The sequence below is a fragment of the Balaenoptera musculus genome, chromosome 14, assembly GCF_009873245.2.
Source record: "Balaenoptera musculus isolate JJ_BM4_2016_0621 chromosome 14, mBalMus1.pri.v3, whole genome shotgun sequence".
Taxonomy (NCBI): domain Eukaryota; kingdom Metazoa; phylum Chordata; class Mammalia; order Artiodactyla; family Balaenopteridae; genus Balaenoptera; species Balaenoptera musculus.
This window is the reverse complement of record NC_045798.1, coordinates 63015619-63035803: the sequence shown is the minus strand read 5'-3', so window position 1 is coordinate 63035803 and position 20185 is coordinate 63015619. Positions and strand designations below refer to the sequence as shown.

The 20185-nt window shown below is 42.0% G+C and overlaps 1 protein-coding gene across 2 annotated transcripts in view; it reads left to right on the top strand.

Moving 5' to 3' along the window:
• LOXHD1 (lipoxygenase homology domains 1) overlaps positions 1-20185 on the top strand; it is a 222126-nt gene that overhangs the window by 89745 nt on the left and 112196 nt on the right. For both annotated transcript variants that reach the window (XM_036823221.1, XM_036823220.1), the window contains exons 13-14: positions 9476-9630; positions 11080-11240. In XM_036823221.1, coding sequence (XP_036679116.1) covers positions 9476-9630; positions 11080-11240 — 316 coding nt within the window. The remainder of the gene's footprint in view (positions 1-9475; positions 9631-11079; positions 11241-20185) is intronic.

Genomic DNA, 20185 nt, shown 5'->3' with positions numbered 1-20185 from the left:
GTCTTGGGATCTAACTGCTTTCTAAATCCTTCTAACCAGTTCTCATAATTTTAGCCCCCCACTCCCTATTTCTAAAGTTACCTGGTGCTGTCATTCCTGAGACATTTTGCAACCTTACTTCTCAAATTTCACAGCTGATAGCTCTGATCAATTCTCTCTGGTCTGTTAAGTCAGGGGACCTCAAACTTCAGCATTGTCACCTGAAGGGCTTCTTAAAACACAGATTGCTGGGGCTCACCCACAGATGTTCTAATTCAGTAGGTCTGGGGTGGGGAGCTCAGGAATTTGTCCAACAAATTTCTAGGGGCTGTCAGTGCTCCTGGTGTGGACCCACTGTGCTAAGGCACTGTGAAAAGCACACTTTTCTAGCTGTGCTCCAGCTTCTGAAATTTGGTTGCTGTTGTCTATATTCATCCCTTTCCCTGAGCCTTATTGGTGAAAATTTTTTGTTTGGTTAAATCTTTAAAATACCTGTATGCTATCGTTTTAGTGAGATTTTTTTCAGAGAGAAAGCTGCCATTTTTACTTAAATGTCCAGGATGTTCTTTTACCTCCATCTCCTCCTTACCTTGACTGAAGCATGGCTCCCCTCCCCCCAAAACCCAGTTTTCCGTCCTCACAACTGTGGGGCTAGCGGGAGGGGGCATTCTCCTGACTCCCTCTGCCCTTTCGGCCTTGAGGCTCACACCACCCACCATGTGGCCTCTGCCCCAGCTCATTTCCATCTTCTGTTCACTCTGGACATGTTCCTCTTTTGCAAGGTGCCCCCTGGTCATTCTCTAGACCCCTCAACTCCTACCATTGTTCTAGGACAGTGAACTAGTCTGCTTGGGCTGCCATAACAAAATACCACAGACTGGGGGGCTGAAACAACATAAATTTATTTTCTCACAGTTCTGGAGGCTAGAAGCCCAAGATCAAGGTGTTGGCAGATTGGCTTTCTCCTGAGACCTCTCTCCTTGCCTTGAAAATGACCATCTTCTCGCTGTGTCCTCACATGATCTTTCCCCTGTGTGTGTGCTCATGTCTATGTCCTAATCTCTTCTTATAAGGACATCAATCATATTGGATTAGGGCCCACACATACGACCTCATTTTACTTTATTTACTTCTTTAAAGATCCTACTTCCAAATACATTGTGAGGTACTGGGGGGTTATGACTTCAACATATGGATTTGGTGGGGGGGACACAATTCAGCCCATAACAGATAGTGTCTCTGAAAGTATGCTCAAGGTCCCATTTATATAAAAATTGCCTAGAGTGTTTGTTAAAATGAAGATCCCTGGGCCCAATCCCAGGTATACTGACTAGGCTCTCTGAGGGCTATGCGTGGTAATCGGTACTTTTATCAAGCACACCAAGTAATTTTTGCGCATATCAAAACCTGAGAGCTTTTTTTCTGCTTCCATCAACGTCCATGTGGAAAACCCATTCATCCACGTGCTGGTCCTCATCCACTTTGCTCACCTCCACCTCCCTCCCATGCAACCAGCCACTGCCCAGTACCGCACTTGGGCTCATCCCACAAAGCTGCTCCTCTGAACTCTGACTCAGTCCCCACCTCTGACTCAGGCTCCTGCCCTCCCAGGCCTCTCATGACCTTGATGACACTCACACCACCCTTGAACTTGAACGCCATCCAGTTCCTTCCTCCCCACATTTCTCCTGCTCTGTCAAGGACTTGTGGGTGTGTGGAGGATGTATTTCAGGGACAAGCCATTAAGAAATCATCCAGGGGAAAGAAAAAGTGGTCCTGAAATTGGGCAGGGTTCAGGTAGACTGCGGAGGAGGACATAAATTCAAGAAACACTCTGAAGGTGGAACTGGTAGGAGTTGAATGAATGCTGTAGACACAGGAGGGAGGTAAACTTCCTACTGAGCAAGATGGGAGAAACTTTGTTCAGGCATTTGAGCTAGGTCTTCCATGGTAGGGATTTGATAGATAAGGAGAGATCACGGTGGGAGGGGCGGGGAGGAAGAGCATTTCTATAGGTTACATACAAAAACACCCTTGAAACATTTTAAACAGTGTATAAGATATGGGGCTATCATAGCTGTCTTTTGTTTGTTTTTGCCTTCTGTGATACTATTAAAGAACAACTGCAATTTAAAAAAATTCTCTAATGACTAGTATTGGATTGAAGTGAGATAAGCTGGGATCTGGCACCATTTACTGGAGTGTTTGAACCTCTAGCAACAGAATACAAAGAAACTATAAGGGACTAAAAATAACTGCAGTTGGGGGCAATTATAAGATACAAAAAGACCACAAACCAACTGCCATTCCTGAGGTACCGGGAGCGAAAGCATAATCCCTGCACACAGCACCACCAAGGGTGTGGACAAACACCTAAGCCGCCCCTCCAGCCTGACCCACCGATCCGCCCCCACCCTCACCCCATTTAAGGGACCAGCTCGCCCTCCTCAGAGAGCAAGCAAGGGCACCTCTTACTTGTTTTCACTCCCTCGTGCTGTGGCACGAGTCCCAGTAAAGCTTTGCCTGAATTTCTCTTCTGGCCTCTTATCAATTTCTATTGATTAACGAGTTCAAGGACCCATGTCAGTGACAGAAGGGCTGTCTGTCCTGGCTATAAGGGCAGTTTAATGCCTTCGGGGGTCCTTGGCAGTACTTTGGAGCCCATGTCAACTCTAATTTCTTTCCCCCAACTGTTCTTTCTGGCCCACATAAATTCCTCTTGTTCTTGGAACACTCCCATGTCCTCACTCACCTCTACAGGAACTCAAATCTCCTTTTCTGGTCTGGATGCTTCTTTGTAACAGTAAATAGAGCTGGTGGCAACATCTCACTTCCCCAGTTGGTACCAAGGTATACCAAGGTATACCAAGGTATACCAAGGTATACCAAGGTATACCAAGGTATACCAAGGTATGATGTGCAGGGCTTCCTGAAAATCCCTTCAGTGGAGAGTCTTGGACTCACGTAAAATGAGTAAATACCAATTTAAAACCAATTCTCTAAGTTTGAAATTGTGTACTCCTAGTTTACTTAAAAAATAAGGGCCAGTCAAACAAGCAATTAACACCACATCTGAGAGCCAAGATGCCTTCGGGGGTGATTGCACTGATTAACACAGACCAGGAGACACAGACAAAACACTCAACAGCCCACAACTTATCTCCACCTTGCCTTTCCCTCAGGAGCTATGTGAGATAGTAAAACCAATGAGATCTGCATTCTCCACTGCATGCCCAGCAGAAGGGATTACATACCACTGATGAGTGGCAAGAGACCACTGGACTCAAGTGCTGAAAACTGTAACTTCTTGCTAATCAGGCTGAGCTGTAATTTTAAAATTAAAGTACAAGAGGCTCTAGTACTTACCCATCTGTTTAAAGTCTTTCACTGCCAATGGCTAATATAATTATTTTTAATTGTCCACAGACTTCTTGCCAGGAAGGTGCTTAGAATGTCAGTGGCAGGTGGGCTGGGAGTGGCCTCTAGAGAGAATTGGGACCCCTGACAATGTCCAGCCAATAGGACCTTCGAGCTCCTGAACAAAGGGGACTGGAATTCCCAGGCATAGAGATTTCTAAATTCCCTCATCAGCTTGCCTCTGGGAACGGCCTAATAGATACAGCCCAGAAAGGCAAAACTGACCTTCATCAAAAGTCAGAATGAAGTGAGACTGGTGCCCTCCCTTCCCTTTTGTGCTTCCACGTTTCAGTACTCACTCCAGTTAACGCTCTTTGTTCCTCTTACTGTTAACACAGCCTATCATTGGGAGCTTAACACAAAAGCATCAGCTTCATTTATGCGAAGGCTAAAAGTTTAAAATATTTATCTTCTGAATTTTAACAGAGTTGATTGGAGAGGCAGCAGTGGTTGAATTTCAGGTGCTGTCCCTCTGAAGAGGCAGTGTTGGGGGCAGGAGACTCTTTACCAGCCCCATTCAGGCAGGTCTGTGGATAAGCAGTTATCCTTGACCTTTTCTTCTAACAAATGCTTTTGCTATAGACACTATATATTCAGACCCACATATTTAAAGGTCAAATTTAATTTTCAGATGTCTTCATATCTCCAAATAAAAATGGGTATATAACTGAAAAATTAAATTAAACTTACTGGTGATTTGTCTCATTCCTCATGTACTTTATATTCATTTTAGATGGACCACCAATGAGTAGTGTCCATTTTTTAAAACAGCTTTATTGACGTATTCATTTTCCATACAATTCATTTATTTAAAGTATTCAGTGGCTTTTAGTATATTGATAGAGTCATGTATCCATGACCACTATCAAATTCCAGACCATTTTCATTGCATACCCATACCCATTAGCACTCACACCCATTCCCCCACCTCACTCCTTATCTCTGTACTTACCCATCTGTTCAAACCAATAATCTATTTTTTGTCTCTATAGATTTGCTTGTTCTCGACATTTCATATAAATGGAATCATTTAATATATGACTCTTTGTATCTGTTTCTTTCACTTAGCATAATGTTTTTAATGTCCATTCACCTTGTAGCATGCATCTGTATTTCATTTCTTTTAAATGCTGAATAATATTTCACTGTATGGATATACCACATTCAACTGTTAATGGACATTTGGGTTGTTTCTACTTTTTGGCTATTATGAATAATGTGGCTATGAATATTCATGTAAAGTTTTTGTGTGGACATATGTTTTCAGTTCTCTTGGATATATACCTATGAGCTGAATTGCTGGCTGTATGGTAATGCTGTTTTGAGTTTTGAGAAACTATCATACTATTTTTCAAACAGCTGCACCATTTTGCATTTCCATCAGCAATGTATGAGAGTTCCAATTTCTCTACATCCTTGCCAACACTTGTTATTCTTCTTTATTATTCTTTTTTGCTATTGTTTTGGCTATTCTGGGTTCCTTGAAATTCCATATGTATTTTAGAGATGGCTTGTCAATTTCTACAAAGAAATCATTTAAGATTGTGATGGAGATTGCATTTTATCTGTAGATCAGTTTGGGAAGTATTGCCACCTTAACAATATTGTCTTCCAATCTGTGAACATCTTTAATTTCTTTCAACAGTTTTTTAGTTTTCAGAGCTTAAGTTTTTCACTTTTTTTTTTTTTACTGAGGTATAATTGACTTACAATGTTATATTTAGTTTCAGGTGTACAACATAATGATTCAATATTTGTATATATTGCAAAGTGATCACCACAGTAAGTCTAGTTAAAATCCATCACAACACGTTGTTACATAATTTTTTTCTTGTGATGAGAACTTTTAAGATCTACTGTATTAGCATTTTCAAATATGCAATATAGTATTATTAACCATATTTGCCATGCTGTACATTACATCTCCATGACTTATTAATTGGTTTTCACTTGTTTTTTTTAAATTTATTCATAACTATTTTATTCTTTTTGATACTATTTTGAATGGAAATGTTTTCTTAATTTTATTTTCAGATTGTTCATTGAAAGGTAATAGAAATACAGTTGATTTTGTTATATTGATCTTGTACTCCACAACTTTGCTGAACTGTTATTAGTTCTAATAGTTTTTAGTGAATTCCTTATGATTTTCAATATACAAGATCATGTCATCCATGAAGAGAGATAGTTTTACTTCTTTCCAATCTGGATACCTAATTGCCTTGGCTAAAACCTCCAATACCATGTTGAATAGAAGTGGTGGGAGCAGAGATCCTTGTCTTTTTCCTGATCTTAGGGGGAAAGCATCCACTCTTTCACCATTAAATATGATGTCAGCTGTGGGTATTTCATAGATGACTTTTATGGGTTGATGAAGTTCCCCTTTATTCTTAGTTTGCTGATTTTTCATCAAGAAAGAGTGTTGAATTTTGTCAAATGCTTTTTCTGAGCCTATTGAGATGATCATGTGATTTTTGTTTTTTTATTCTATTGATATGATATATTACATTACTTGATTTTCAGAAATTTAACTTGTATCCCTGGGATAGATCCTACCTTGCCATGGTGTATAGTTCTTTTTTATGGGGCTGGATTTGTTTTGCTAATACTTTTTTGAGAATTTTTGCATCTGTATTCATAACATTGGTCTGTAGTTTTCTTTTCTTGTGGTATCTTTGTCTGGTTTTGGAGCAGGGATATGCTAGCCTCACAAAATGAGTGCGGAAGTATTTCCTTCTACTTTATTTGAGAAGAATTGGTATTAATTCTTCTTTACATGTTTGGTGAAATTCAGTAGTGAAGACATCTAGGCCTGGGTTTTTCTTCATGTGTAGTTTTCTGAATTCTGATTCAATCTTTTACTTGTTATAAATTTATTCCTATTGTCTATTTCTTCTTGAGCCATCCTTTTACTCTCAACCTATTTGTGTCTGAATGTAAAGTGTTTCTCTTCCATATATCAGATAGTTAGATGCATTATTTATTCTGCCAATCTCTGTGTAATAAGGAGTATGACTTCTTTTTCATATTTGACTACTGACAGCTTTCCAGTTACACCAGTAGCTTTCTGCCTCATGTCTGGGCAATTTGGTAAGACAGCCTGGATGCTCCCTTCCTTCACACTTGTGGAAAGTTCAAGCCATACAAGGACCCATATGAAGAAACTCTCACCCCTTAACCACCATAAAATGTCAAACCAGTCATCCCTCTCTGCTGTCTCCAGCCATTTTTGAACCTGCTTGAGGGCCTATCATGCTCTCCCCAGAACTCCTCATTATGTGAATAATCATTTTATATTCACTCTTGGTACATGCGTGGTATCATCAGCCTTGATAGCTGAGCAAATTTGGAGTAGGGAGACCCATCCTGTCTCTGCAGGATTACCACCATATTTTGCCTTTTGATTGAAATATTTAGTCCATTTACATTTAATGTAACTACTAATAAGGCAGGATTTATGTCTGCCATTTTGCTATTTGCTTTCTATATATCTTGTCTTTTTTGTTGTTTCTTTATTCTTCTTTCTTTTGTGGTAAATAGATATTTTCTAGAATACCATTTTAGTTCCCTTGTTTCTTTTAATATATATACATAGATATATATATGTATATATAGAGAGAGTTATTTTCTTAGTAGGAAGAATTACACTTAGGGAATTATACCAGGGAATTACAATTAACATCTTAACTTATAACATTCTAGTTCAGATTAATACCAACTTAATTTCAATAATATACAAAAACTCTGCTCCAGTGTAGGTTTGTTTCTTTTCACTTCCTTTGTGCTATATTGCCATACAGATTATATCTTTGTACATTATAAACCCACCAATGCAGTTTTATATTTATTGCTTTATGCAGTTGTCTTTTATATAAGATTTGAGAGGAAAAGAGTTACAAACAAAAATTAAAGTATACTGTCTATATATTTACCTAAGTCATTGCTTTTCCTGGTTCTCTTTATGTCTTTGGGTGTGTTCAAGTTACTGTTTAATGTCCAATGTGAAGGACTCCCTTTAGTATTTCTTGTAGAGCAGGTCTGATGGTGATGAATTCTTTTATTTTTGTTTATCTGGGAATGCCTTAATATTCCCTTCATTTAAAAAAATAGACTTTTTAGAGCAGTTTTAGGTTCAGAGCAAAATCCCTCTGCTTCACTGACTGCTGCTTCTCATCTGAGTTGCTGGCTTCTCCTGGGCTTGACCTCTAATGTTGGTATCCCTCTATAGTCCTTGTCTGCATCCTCTCCATAGGGGATCCCATCTGGTCCTGTGACTTTCAATGGAATCTATATGCCTATGATAAACAAAGTCAGGTCAACACTCCTGACCCTCCACACACATATTCAACTGCCATCTTGACCTCTTTTTATGATCATCTAATAAACATCTCAAATTTATAATGAACAAACAACCATTGATTTTTATCTCCAAACCCATCATTCTCCCCAAGTGTCCCTACGTCTTGTTGCCAACACTATTCACCTAGTTGCCCAAGCCAGAAACCCAGGAATCATCCCTGGTTCCTCTCTTTCCCTCAATTACCTATCCAGTCCATCACCAAGTACTGTTGTTTGTACCTCAAAAATATATCTCTAATCTACCGACTTCTCTCCATCTCCACTGGACCCCCAGTCCTAGGCATCCTCCTCTCTTTTCTAGACTACTGTAATTATTCCACTAACTGGCCTCTCTGATTCACTCTTTCTTCCCCTACCATCAGTTCTCCACATGGCAGCCAAATGCTCTTTAAAACATAGATCAGACTAAGTTACTTCCTTGCTTAAAGTCCTTTAAAGGCTTCCTGTTGTATTAAAAACAAAAACACAAAGGAAGCCACATGTCTTACCTTGACCTGTCACACATCACCGGTCTTAACCCTGTCCACCTCTGGGCCTCATTTCATCCCCTCCTTCTCCCTCCACTCCAGCCATATTGGCCTTCTCTCTGCTCCTGAAACATAGCTGCTCATCTCCACATTGGGGCTTCACACTTACCAGCACCCTCTTCTCTCACTGTGCCTGTGGCTGGCTCCTATCACCAACATTTTAGTCCAAGCCTTGCCTCCTTGCAGCAAGCTTTTCTGCATCTCTAAATCATCTTCACCCCCTTACTGCACACCTCCCTACTTCCATCACACCCTATGGCATCACTCCATTATACTATCTTTGTTACAGATACAACTCAGAAATTTTCCTGTTCATGATTTATGATTTTACTGTCCATCTCTCCTCTCCACTCTTCCATTCTCAACTTTCATATAAGTGCCATTGAACAGGAGTCTGTTTGTCTTGCTCACTGCTGAATCTCTGCACCTATAATAATGCCTGCCACTTACTAGGCTTCAGTAAACAGATATTGGGCAAAGGAATGAATGAATGAATGAATGAATTTCACTTTTAGCTTAGGAAGTAAGGCCTTATGTGCCAGATGCAGGTTTGCCTGCTCCACTGTACATTTTCAACATGGGAAGAAGATGCTGCCCTTCCCACAGCAGCTGCACTTTGTGCCTTTCTGTCTGCTTCTCTTCCTGGCATGTCCATAGCACTGGGGAGTTCTGAAGAGAAGGGAAGGCTCAGTTCTGGTTCAAAAGAAAAGTTATCTTACTTTTCTTAAGAAGACAGGACTCATGAATTGGAGGACAACCTAAGGCAAAAAGTCTACTGGGTTGGATGGAATCAAGTGCCAAAATGTTTGAATTAGACCCGTGGTCCCCAAACACTGCCAACTCCACCAGAGTCCCCTGTGGGAGCTTGTAAATAATGCAGTTTTAGGGGTCCCACTCTGGAAACTAAGACTTGGGAAGTCTTAGGTGGTGCTCAGGAATCTGAATTCTTATAAAAGTTTCCCATGGGATTCTGACAATTAGCCAGGATTGGGAACCTCTGGTCTGTCTGGGACAAGGGATTTGCAGATGAGCTGGCCCTTGACTGGTGTGAGGCAGCTGGCGGAATGAGCAAGGTCAGCCCAGATGAGAGCCGGGGGGAGACGGGGAGGCAGTGCTCAGAGGTGGGGAGCAGCAGGGCCAGTGCTGGGAGCAGGGGGCTGCCAGCCAGTTGTGTCCCTCTCTCTGCCTGCCAGTGGCCCGGTACCGCGTGACAGTGTGCACTGGGGAACTTGAAGGTGCGGGAACGGATGCCAACGTCTACCTCTGCCTTTTTGGTGACGTGGGGGACACGGGGGAGCGGCTGCTCTACAACTGCAGGAATAACACCGACCTGTTTGAGAAGGGCAACGTAAGTTGCAGCAGTGCACCTCCCTCAGCCCCGCCCCACCCCTTCCCATTCCCTTGTCTTCCCTGCTCTAAGTAGAGCTGATCGCTGGTACTGGTGCCTCGGCCAACAGAGAAGCTGTCTCTGGGTGCAGGAACAGGGAACTACATGCATGACAGCCACCAAGCTCCTAAGACTGGGAGCTGGAGAGCCACCTTAGAGAGGTCACGGTCCCCTTCCCACACCTTAGCTTTGAGAAGAAGGCAGAGCAGGAAGACACTTGGGGTGGGCAGGGAAGGAAGCTGGGCACCTTATGTATGGACTGAAGGTCCCAGGCATGCAGAAAGCTGGGACACCTGAAGGAACATTGCTTCTCCACTAGGCATGACCACTGGAGGCAACTTGTTCATTTCCTTTTTGAAAGAGAAATCTGGAAAGACGCTAAACATGGAAGTGGGAGAACTGGGTTCTATTCCTAGCCTCATTACAAACGTGCTGGATGTTCCCTTTGGTTTCCCCAGCCATCACCTGGATTTACTGGGGAGGCTGTGTGAAACAATGGGGAAAGAGTCAGGAGGATCGGGGCCAGACCCCCCATTCTCTGAGCCTCAGTTTCCTTGCGTCTGAAATGGGGGAAAGGATGCCTACATGTGGCTGGCTGTTGTGAGGATTAGAGATGACAGATATACTGCCTGCCAGCAGACCTGACCCTCAGCACACAGTAGGTGCTCAGTTAAGAGTCATAGTTCAATAATGTGAGACCCAAGTTTGCTCATCAGGTGAAGAGATTTGGTAAGCTTTGGTCCTCTCCTTCCTCTGCCACCTCTTCCTTAGCAAGGGCAGGGCAAGCCCTGGAATTCAAGTGGAGGTCTTTCTCCACCATTTCCTACTCTTTTCTTTCTACATCTTCTGATTTCTTTCTTCATGAATTCCACCCTCGAGTTCCTGTTCCCAGAGGGCCCCAGGTACACTTGTGTAGACTTGGCAACTCTGCAGCCCCTGCTGCATTCCTGCTGCTTCACTGGCAGGCAAAACTGTGAAATTAATAAGACTACTGGTCCCCCTAATCATTCCCTTTCTCAAAAGGGAGCCAGTGTCCTTCTGCAGCAAGGACCCAGAGGAGGTTAACCAAGGAATTAATTCATGATAAATGGTTAGTGGCTGATAACAGCTTAATATATTAATCCTCCTAGGGGATTTGCCTTTTAAAAGGACATCACAGGGAATGGCCATCGTTTATCCAAAAATACAGACCTCAGTTGTTGAGAACTTGACATCAAACATAGTCCAGTGGGAGAAATTGAGGGAGAGGTGCAATCTGTTCCTTATGGGTAGCCCCTGGCCCACCTGTGAAAGACCAATAGCCCAACCCATTGGCTATGGCTTTTAGGATTTCTGGGCCTGTGTCTTCCCTTGGTGTTTGGGTCCCAAGGGAGCCACCATCTAACTGGCCTTGCTGTCTTCCCCACAAAGGCCGATGAGTTCACCATTGAGTCCGTCACCATGCGGAAGGTAAGGCGGGTGAGGATCAGACACGACGGCAAAGGCAGCGGCAGTGGCTGGTTCCTGGAGCGGGTGCTGGTGAGAGAGGAGGGGCAGCCCGAGAGCGACAACGTGGAGTTCCCTTGTCTCAGGTACATGAGTCCTGTCTGTTTTGATTTTCTCCAGCTTAGGTTATGGGCCTTAGTTTTGGGAAGACTCAGCCTATTCCAGGTGCAGGGAACAAAATAGTAGCTTAAGGATATAGCCAGTGCAAAAAAAGAGGTGGCCCTGCTGGTGGCACTTAGACCTGGGCCTCATATCCCCGTTGCCCCCAACACATACAGGTGATGGAACAGCAGCATTGGGTGTCCCAGTGTGGTGCTACTAAGTCTATTAATTACCAAAATGTTGGCATTTTTCAATGATAAAATATGACAACTTCAGACTTTAACTGAGAGTTACCTCAGAGGCTTTGTTACATGCTGAACTAAACTTTTGAATTAAAGGTGGTTTTTTTCCCCATTTGGATGGCCTTCTACCACAGATTTTCCTTTTTAATATCTTGTCAAGATATTTTACTTTGTTTTCATTTCCTTACCCCAGCTTACTAGTGAGGTAAAGTTTCTTTTCTCTTTTGCCTTAAGCATTTGGATTTCTTTCACAGCCAGTTTGGGCTCTATCAGATGTTCCTGATAGAGACATTTCTATAATGAGGAGCAATACCAGCGTTTTTTATGCTGTCTGGTTGGCCATTCCCATTCGCCTGTAGCAATGTCTGGGAGGTGCACACTTAACTGGAGCTTTGGATAAACTAGGCTCTGCAAATCCCAGGCCCAAGCTGAGTCTTGCACCTATGGACGAGGTGCTGCGTGTCCAAGGTCACTTCTTTAGGGCTGGCCCAGGCTTCTCGCCTAAGGGCAGCCCTCCTCGGAGTGGGTGGGGGCAGGTTGCCTAACAGCCCGGCAGCGAATGCATTGCTCTTTCTCTACCAGGCACACAGACGCACTCGTGCACACACGTGCATGCAGACACATTTACTACAGTTGATTTGCTTACCACCACACCAGCCCAGGAAGAGCAGTTTCCCAGCTATGGAGGGCCACTGGGGCAATCCCAGCGCACAGTGATTGTGAAATGTTTTGTCCATGACAAAGGCATCTACAGTCTTCAAAGTATGGCCACTGTTAGTATTAAGAGGATTACATTGGAAAGATAGGTAATGAGGCAGGCAGTTCCAAGTCAGTGGCACTAATAGACAGAAAGAGGCTCCAAGTGAGGGTTGGGGAGCCAGGGAAGGCTTCCCAAGAGAGGCAGAACAGGACCTGGGCCTGGAAGGAAGATCGGAGAGTGAATGGATGGTGAAGAGAAGGGAGGGTGGGCCATCCAGGCTGGAGAAGTGGTGAGAGGCAGGGGACTGAGGAGGTGGTTCGCAGAGGTTGGTGAGGGCTGCCTGGCACATGGGGAGGGAGCACGAAGAAGGAGGGGGTGGGAGAGTTCTGGTCTCTCTTCAACACTGACCCGTTTGCTCCCTGCTGGACCCGGAGGCTGCCTGGCTGGGATGCTGGATGGAGCAGCCTTCCTTGTTTTATTCCCATCCACTCAAAAGATATTTATGAAGCATTTATATACACTTGCTCCCTGTCCTCATGAAGTTTGTTGTCTGGAGGGGAACTAAACAATAAGCAAACGAATACACTAAGAAAGCCACAATTGCTAACTTTGAGGAGTGGGCTGGAGGAAACGCACAGTGGTGGCAGCAGCTGCTGGAGAGGCCGCACTGAGATGGAGAGGGTGGGTCAGAGATGGAGAAGGTGGGTGGGTCTGTCTTCATGGGGACACTTAGGCTGACTTCTTGCAGGATGAAAAGGAGAGTGCCAGGGGAAAGAGCTTGAGGGTTCTAGAACTCAATGAGACCAAAACAGGTGGACGAAGGAGAAAGCCAGGGTCAGAGGTAGGCAGAGGCCCATATCAGGAGGGCTTGGTGGGGCTCTTCCATTTTAGGTGGTTCCCTCTGGCTTCTAGGTGGAAGACAGGTGGTAGGGAGTCCAGAGAGGAAACAGAATGGCAGGAGGTGTTGTGGGGTCCATCGCGGTATGTATTAGTTTGCTAGGGCTGCTGTAACAATGTACCACAAACAGTGGCTTAAACAACAGAATTCTGCCTCACAGTTCTGGAGGCCAGAAGTCCAAACTCAAGGTGTCGGCAGGACCATGCTCCTCTGAAGGAGATCTGAACAGGGTCTGCTCCATGCCTCTCAGCTTGTGGTAACCGCAGGCATTCCTGGGCTTGTAGATGGCCATCTTCTCGCTCTGTCTTCACATTGTCTTCCCTCTGTATGTGTCTGTCTCTGTGTCCAGATTTCCACTTTTTATAAGGATATCAGTCATTTTAGATGAGGGCCCACCTTAATGACCTCATTTTAACTCAATTACCTCTGTGAGGACACTATTTCCAAATAAAGTCACATTCTGAGGTACTAAGGTTAAGCCTTCAACAGATCTTTTCTTGGTGGGGGGGGACACAATTCAGCCCGTAACTTGGCAGCCTGGCCCCAGGTGGTGGCAGCGAAGGTGGGGGCAAGGGCTACACCACAGGTGGATCCTGGAGGTGGAGTTCATAGGACCTGCCACTAAGAGAGAGGAGAATTGGAGACCCCAGGTCTCTGCCTTCAGTAGGTGGGAAGAGGTAACCCTCTCTACTGAAATGGGAAGCCTGGGGAGCAAGGGCTGAGGGTTGGGGATGGGTGGACTCTGCAGGTCCAGTGGGGCCATGTTAGTTTTGAGATGCTTGTGCATCAAGTAGGCAGAGTCAGGCCTTGAGAAATAAATTCAGGAAATGAGAGCATAGAGATGGAATTTAAAGTCAGGGAAATGGAGAGGATCCTTTAGGGAGAGTGTGGATAAAGAAAATGAGGACTGAGCCCTGGGACAGGTAAGGAAGAAGAGGGGGAATGTGAAAAGGGGATGAGGAAGAAGTCTGAGTGTCCACACTGCCTGAATTGCCACGAGCGTGGTGCAAGGGCCAGGAATCTGGCCACCTACCTGCTATGTGACTTTGGGCAAAGCTCTTAACTTCTCTGGCCTTCTGTGCCTTCCCAACCAGCAAGTGTCTTACAGTGATTATGAGGGTGAAATCCGGTTACACTTTGAAAGGAGCCAAGTCTGCTGATGACACAGGCGATTCTGTTGCTGCTGCTGATTGTAGGGCCGACTAGGAGCTGAAGCCTCTGACATACCCCAGGGCTTTCCACGTCCCCAAACACTTAAAAGTTCACACATTTTTTAGAAAATGGATTCTTTTTTTTTTTTTCCCTGATCTATAGTAGGTCCTTGTTGGTTATCCTTTTTAAATACAGCAGCATGTACATGTCAATCCCAAACTCCCTAACTATCCCTTCCCTCCACCCTTCTTCTCCGGTAACCATAACTTCATTCTCTAAGTCTGTGAGTCCGTTTCTGTTTTGTAAATACATTCATTTGTATCATTTCTTTGTAGATTCCTCATATAAGCGATATCATACGATATTTCTCTTTCTCTGTCTGACTTACTTCATTCAGTATGACAATCTCTAAGTCCATCCATGTTGCTACAAATTGCATTAATTCATTCTTTTTTATAGCTGAGTAATATTCCATTGTGTATACATATCACATCTTCTTTATCCATTCGTCCATCGATGGATATTTAGGTTGCTTCCATGTCTTGGCTATTGTAAACAGTGCTGCAATGAACTTTGGGGTGCATGTATCCTTTCGAACCATGTTTTTCTCCAGATAAATGCCCAGGAGCGGGATTGCAGGGTCATATGGTAGCTCTATTTTTAGTTTTTTAAGGAAACTCCATACTGTTCTCCAGAGTGGCTGTACCAATTTACATTCCCACCAACAGTGTAGGAGGGTTCCTTTCTCTCCACACCCTCTCCAGCATTTATTGTTTGTGGATTTTTTGATGATGGCTGGTGTGAGGTGATATCTCACTGTAGTTTTGATTTGCATTTCTTTAATCATTAGTGATGTTGAACATTTTTTCATGTGCCTCTTGCCATCCGTATGTCTTCCTTGGAAAAATGTCTATTTACGTCTTCTGCTCATTTTTTGATTGGGTTGTTTGTTTTGATGATATTAAGCAGCATGAGCTGTTTGTAAATTTTGGAGACTAATCCCATGTCGGTCCCATCATTTGCAAATATTTTCTCCCAATCTGTGGGTTGTCTTTTCATTTTGTTTATGGTTCCCTTTGCTGTGCAAAAACTTTTGAGTTTAATTAGGTCCCATTTTTTAATTTTTGTTTTTATTTCCATTACTCTGGGAGACGGATTGGAAAAGATATTGCTGCGATTTATGTCAGAGAGTGTTCTGCCTATATTTTCCTCTAGGAGTATTAGAGTGTCTGGTCTCACATTTAGGTCTTTAATCCATTTTGAGCTTATTTTTGTGTATGGTGTTAAATAATGATCTAATTTCATTGTTTTACATGTAGCTGTCCAGTTTTCCCAGTACCATTTGTTGAAGAGACTTTCTTTCCACCATTGTATAGTCTTGCCTCCTTTGTCATGGATTAATTGACCATAGGTGTGTGGGTTTATTACTGGGCTTTCTATCCTGTTCCATTGATCTATAGGTCTATTTTTGTGCCAGTACCATACTGTTTTGATGACTATAGCTTTGTAGTATAGTCTGAAGTCAGGAAGCCTGATTCCTCCAGCTCCATTTTTCTTTCTCAAGATTGCTTTGGCTATTTGGGGTCTTTTGTGTCTCCATACAAATTTTAGGGTTTTTTGTTCTAGTTCTGTGAAACATGCCATTGGTAATTTGATAGGGATTGTATTGAATCTGTAGATTGCCTTGGGTAGTATAGTCATTTTCACAATATTTAATCTTCCAATCCAAGAGCATGGTATATCTTTCTATCCGTTTATGTCTTCTTCAATTTCTTTCGTCAGCATCTTATAGTTTTTGGAGTACAGGTCTTTTGTCTCCTTAGGTATTTTATTCTTTTTGATGCAATGGTAAATGGGATTGTTTCTTGACTTTCCCTTTCTGATTTTTCATTGTTAGTGTATAGAAATGCAACAGATTTCTGTGTATTAATTTAGTAGCCTGCAACTTTCCCAAATTCATTGATGAGCTCTAGTAGTTTTCTGGTAGCATCTTTAGGCTTTTCTATGTATAATATCATGTCATCTGCAAACAGTGACTGTTTAACTTCTTCTTTTCTAATTTGGATTCCTTTTATTTCTTTTTCTTCTCTGATTGCTGTAGCTAGGGCTTCCAAAACTATGTTGAATAAAAGTGGTGAGAGTGGGCATCCTTGTCTTATTCCTGATCTTAGAGGAAATGCTTTCAGCTTTTCACCATTGATTATGATGCTAGCTGTAGGTTTGTTGTATATGGCCTTTATTACATTGAGGTAGGTTCCCTCTGTGCCCACTTTCTGGAGAGTTTTTTTCATAAATTGGTGTTGAATTTTGTCAAAAGATTTTCTGTATCTTTTGAGATGATCATATGGTTTTTATTCTTCAATTTGTGGATGTGGTGTATCACATTGCTTGATTTGTGGATATTGAAGAATCCTTGCACCCCTGGGATAAATCCCACTCAATCATGGTGTATGAGCCTTTTAATGTATTTTTGGATTCTAATTGCTAGTATTTTGTTGAGGATTTTTGTGTCTATGTTCATCAGTGACGTTAGCCTGTAATTTTCTTTTCCAGTGGTATCTGGGTGATTGTGGCCTCATAGAATGAGTTTGGGAGTCTTCCTTCCTCTGCAGTTTTTTGGAAAAGTTTCAGAAGGATAGGTGTTAGCTCTTCTCTAAATGTTTGATAGAATTCTCCTGTGAAGCCATCAGGTCCTGGACTTTTGTTTGTTGGGTGTTTTTAAATTATAGTTTCAATTTCAGTGTTTGTGATTTGTCTGTTCATGTTTTCTAATTCCTCCTGGTTCAGTCTTGGGCAACTGTACCTTTCTAAGAATTTTTCCATTTCTTCCAGGTTGTCCATTTTATTGGCATACAGTTGCATGTAGTAGTCTCTTGTGATCCTTTGTATTTCTGTAGTGTCAGTTGTAACTTCTCCTTTTTCATTTCTAATTTTATTGATTTGAGTCCCCTCCCTTTTGTCCTTGATGAGTCTGGCTAAAGGGTTATCAATTTTGTTTATCTTTTCAAAGAACCAGCTTTTTGTTTCATTGATCTTAGAAAAGATCTTCCTTGTCTCTATTTCATTTATTTCTGCTCTAATCTTTATGATTTCTTTCTTTCTACTGACTTTTGGTTTTGTTTGTTCTTCTTTCTCTAGTTCCTTTAGTTGTAAGTTTAGCTTGTTTATTTGAGATTTTTCTTGTTTCCTGAGGTAAGATTGTATTGCTATAAGCTTTCCTCTTAGAACTGCTTTTGCTGTATCCCATAGGTTTTGCATGGTTGTGCTTTCATTTTCATTTGTCTCTAGGTATTTTTTGATTTCCTCTTTGATTTCTTCAGTGATCCATTGGTTGTTAAGTAGCAAATTGTTTAGCAGCAAATTGTTTAGCCTCCACATGTTTGTGTTTTTTATAGTTTTTTTTCTTGTAGTTCATTTATAATCTCATAGCGTTGTGGTCAGAAAAGATGCTTGATATAATTTCAATTTTCTTAAATTTACCGAGGCTTGCTTTGTGGCCCAGGATGTGGTCAGTCCTGGAGAATGTTCCATGTGCACTTGAGAAGAAAGTGTAATCTGCTGTTTTTGGATGGAATGTCCTATAAGTATCAATTTAATCTATCTAGTCTATTGTGTCATTTAAAGCTTGTGTTTCCTTATTAATTTTCTCTCTGGATGATCTGTCCATTGACAAAAATGGGGTGTTAACATCCCCCACTATTATTGTGTTACTGTCGATTTCTCCCTTTATGGCTGTTAGTATTTGTCTTATATGTTGAGGTGCTCCTATGTTGGGTGCATATATGTTTACAATTGTTATATCTTCTTCTTGGATTGATCCCTTGATTGTTATGTAGTGTCCTTCTTTGTCTCTTTTAACAGTCTTTATTTTTAAGTCTATTTTGTCTGATATGAGTATTGCTACTCCAGCTTTCTTTTGATTTCCATTTGCATGGAAGACCTTCTTCCATCTCCTCACTTTCAGTCTGTATGTGTCCCTAGGTCTGCGGTGGGTCTCCTGTAGACAGCATACATACGGGTCTTGTTTTCATGTCCATTCAGCCAGTCTATGTCTTTTGGTTGGTGCATTTAATCCATTCACATTTAAGGTAATTATCAATATGTGTGTTCCTATTGCCATTTTATTAATTGTTTTGGGTTTGTTTTTGTAGGTCTTTTTTCTTTCCTTCCTCTTTTGTTCTCTTCTCTTGTGGTTTGATGACCATCTTTAGTGTTGTGTTTCTGTTGCTTTTTCTTTTGTGTGTGTGTATCTATTGTAGTTTTGGGTTCCTATGATGTTTTGATATAGCAGTCTATATATGTACAAGGTTGTTTTAAGTTGCTAGTCTCTTTCCCACCTAGAGGAGTTCCTTTAGCATTTGTTGCAAAGCTGGTCTGGTGGTGCTGAATTCTCTTAGCTTTTGCTTGTCTGTAAAGCTTTTGATTTCTCTGTTAAATCTGAATGAGATCCTTGCCGGGCAGAATAGGCTTGGTTGTAGGTTCTTCACTTTCATCACTTTAAATATATCATGCCACTCCCTTCTGGCTTGTAGAGTTTCTGCTGAGAAATCAGCTGTTAAACTTATGGGAGTTCCCTTGTATGTTATTTGTCATTTTTCCCTTGTTGCTTTTAATAATTTTTCTTTGTTTTTAATTTTTGTCAATTTGATTACTATGTGTCTCAGGGTGTTTCTCCTTGGGTTTATCCTGCCTGGGACTCTCTGCACTTCCTGGACTTGGGTGGCTATTTTCTTTCCCATATTAGAGAAGTTTTTGAGTATAATCTCTTCAAATATTTTCTCTGGTCCTTTCTCTCTCTCTTCCCCTTCTGGGACCCCTATAATGAGAATGTTGGTGCATTTAATGTTGTCCCAGAAGTCTCTTAGGCTGTCTGCATTTCTTTTCATTCTTTTATCTTTATTCTATTCTGTTGCAGTGATTTCCACCATTCTGTCTCCCAGGTCACTTATCCGTTCTTCTGCCTCAGTTATTCTGCTATTGATTCCTTCTAGTGTATTTTTCATTTCAGTTATTGTATTTTTCATTTCTGTTTGTTTGTTCCTTAATTCTTCTGGGTTTTTGTTAAACATTTCTTGTATCTTCTCAATCTTTGCCTCCATTCTTTTTCCAAGGTCCTGGATCATCTTCACTATCATTATTCTGAATTCTTTTTCTGGAAGGTTGCCTATCTCCACTTCATTTAGTTGTTTTTCTGGTGTTTTATCTTGTACCTTCATCTGGGACATAATCCTCTGCCTTTTCATTTTGTCTATCTTTCTGTGATTGTGGTTTTCATTCTGCAGGCTGCAGGATTGTAGTTCTTCTTGCTTCTGCTGTCTGCCCTCTGGTGGATGAGGCTATCTAAGAGGCTTAGAAAATGGATTCTGATATCTTGCTGAGGTGTGTGGTGATGGCATTTGCTGCTTCAGGACCCAGGAGGACTCTGAAGAACCTGGAGGTAGAACCTGGGCTCACAGACTGCTTCTTTTTTCACCTGAGCTGTTATTTTACTCCCTGGGAGAGGAGAACAAACCAGGTCTATTTATCAGAACTTCTCTGCCAGGATCAGGGAGTGGTGAGGATCTTAGCTATGGTAGGTGTGTGTGTGTTTATGTGTGTGTGTGTGCAGATGTGTGTACATGTGTGTTTAGGTGCATGTGTTTATGTGTGTGTGCATGTGCTTATGTGTGTACATGTGTTTGTGTGTGTGTGTTTATGTATGTACATGTGTGTGCACACATGTGCATATTTGCACATTTTTGTGAGCCCAGGGAAAGAGTAATAAAATCTCCAGCAGACTGGCTTATCCATTTAGCAACATCTCACTCTGAAACTGGGCTGAAGTGTTTGAAGCTGAAAGAAAATGACTATATTTGGAAATACTTATTAATATCCTGCAAGTATTTAGGTGGAAACTGAAATGACAAGTCATGGTTTCTTCTGCTTCTGGGGAGGGCC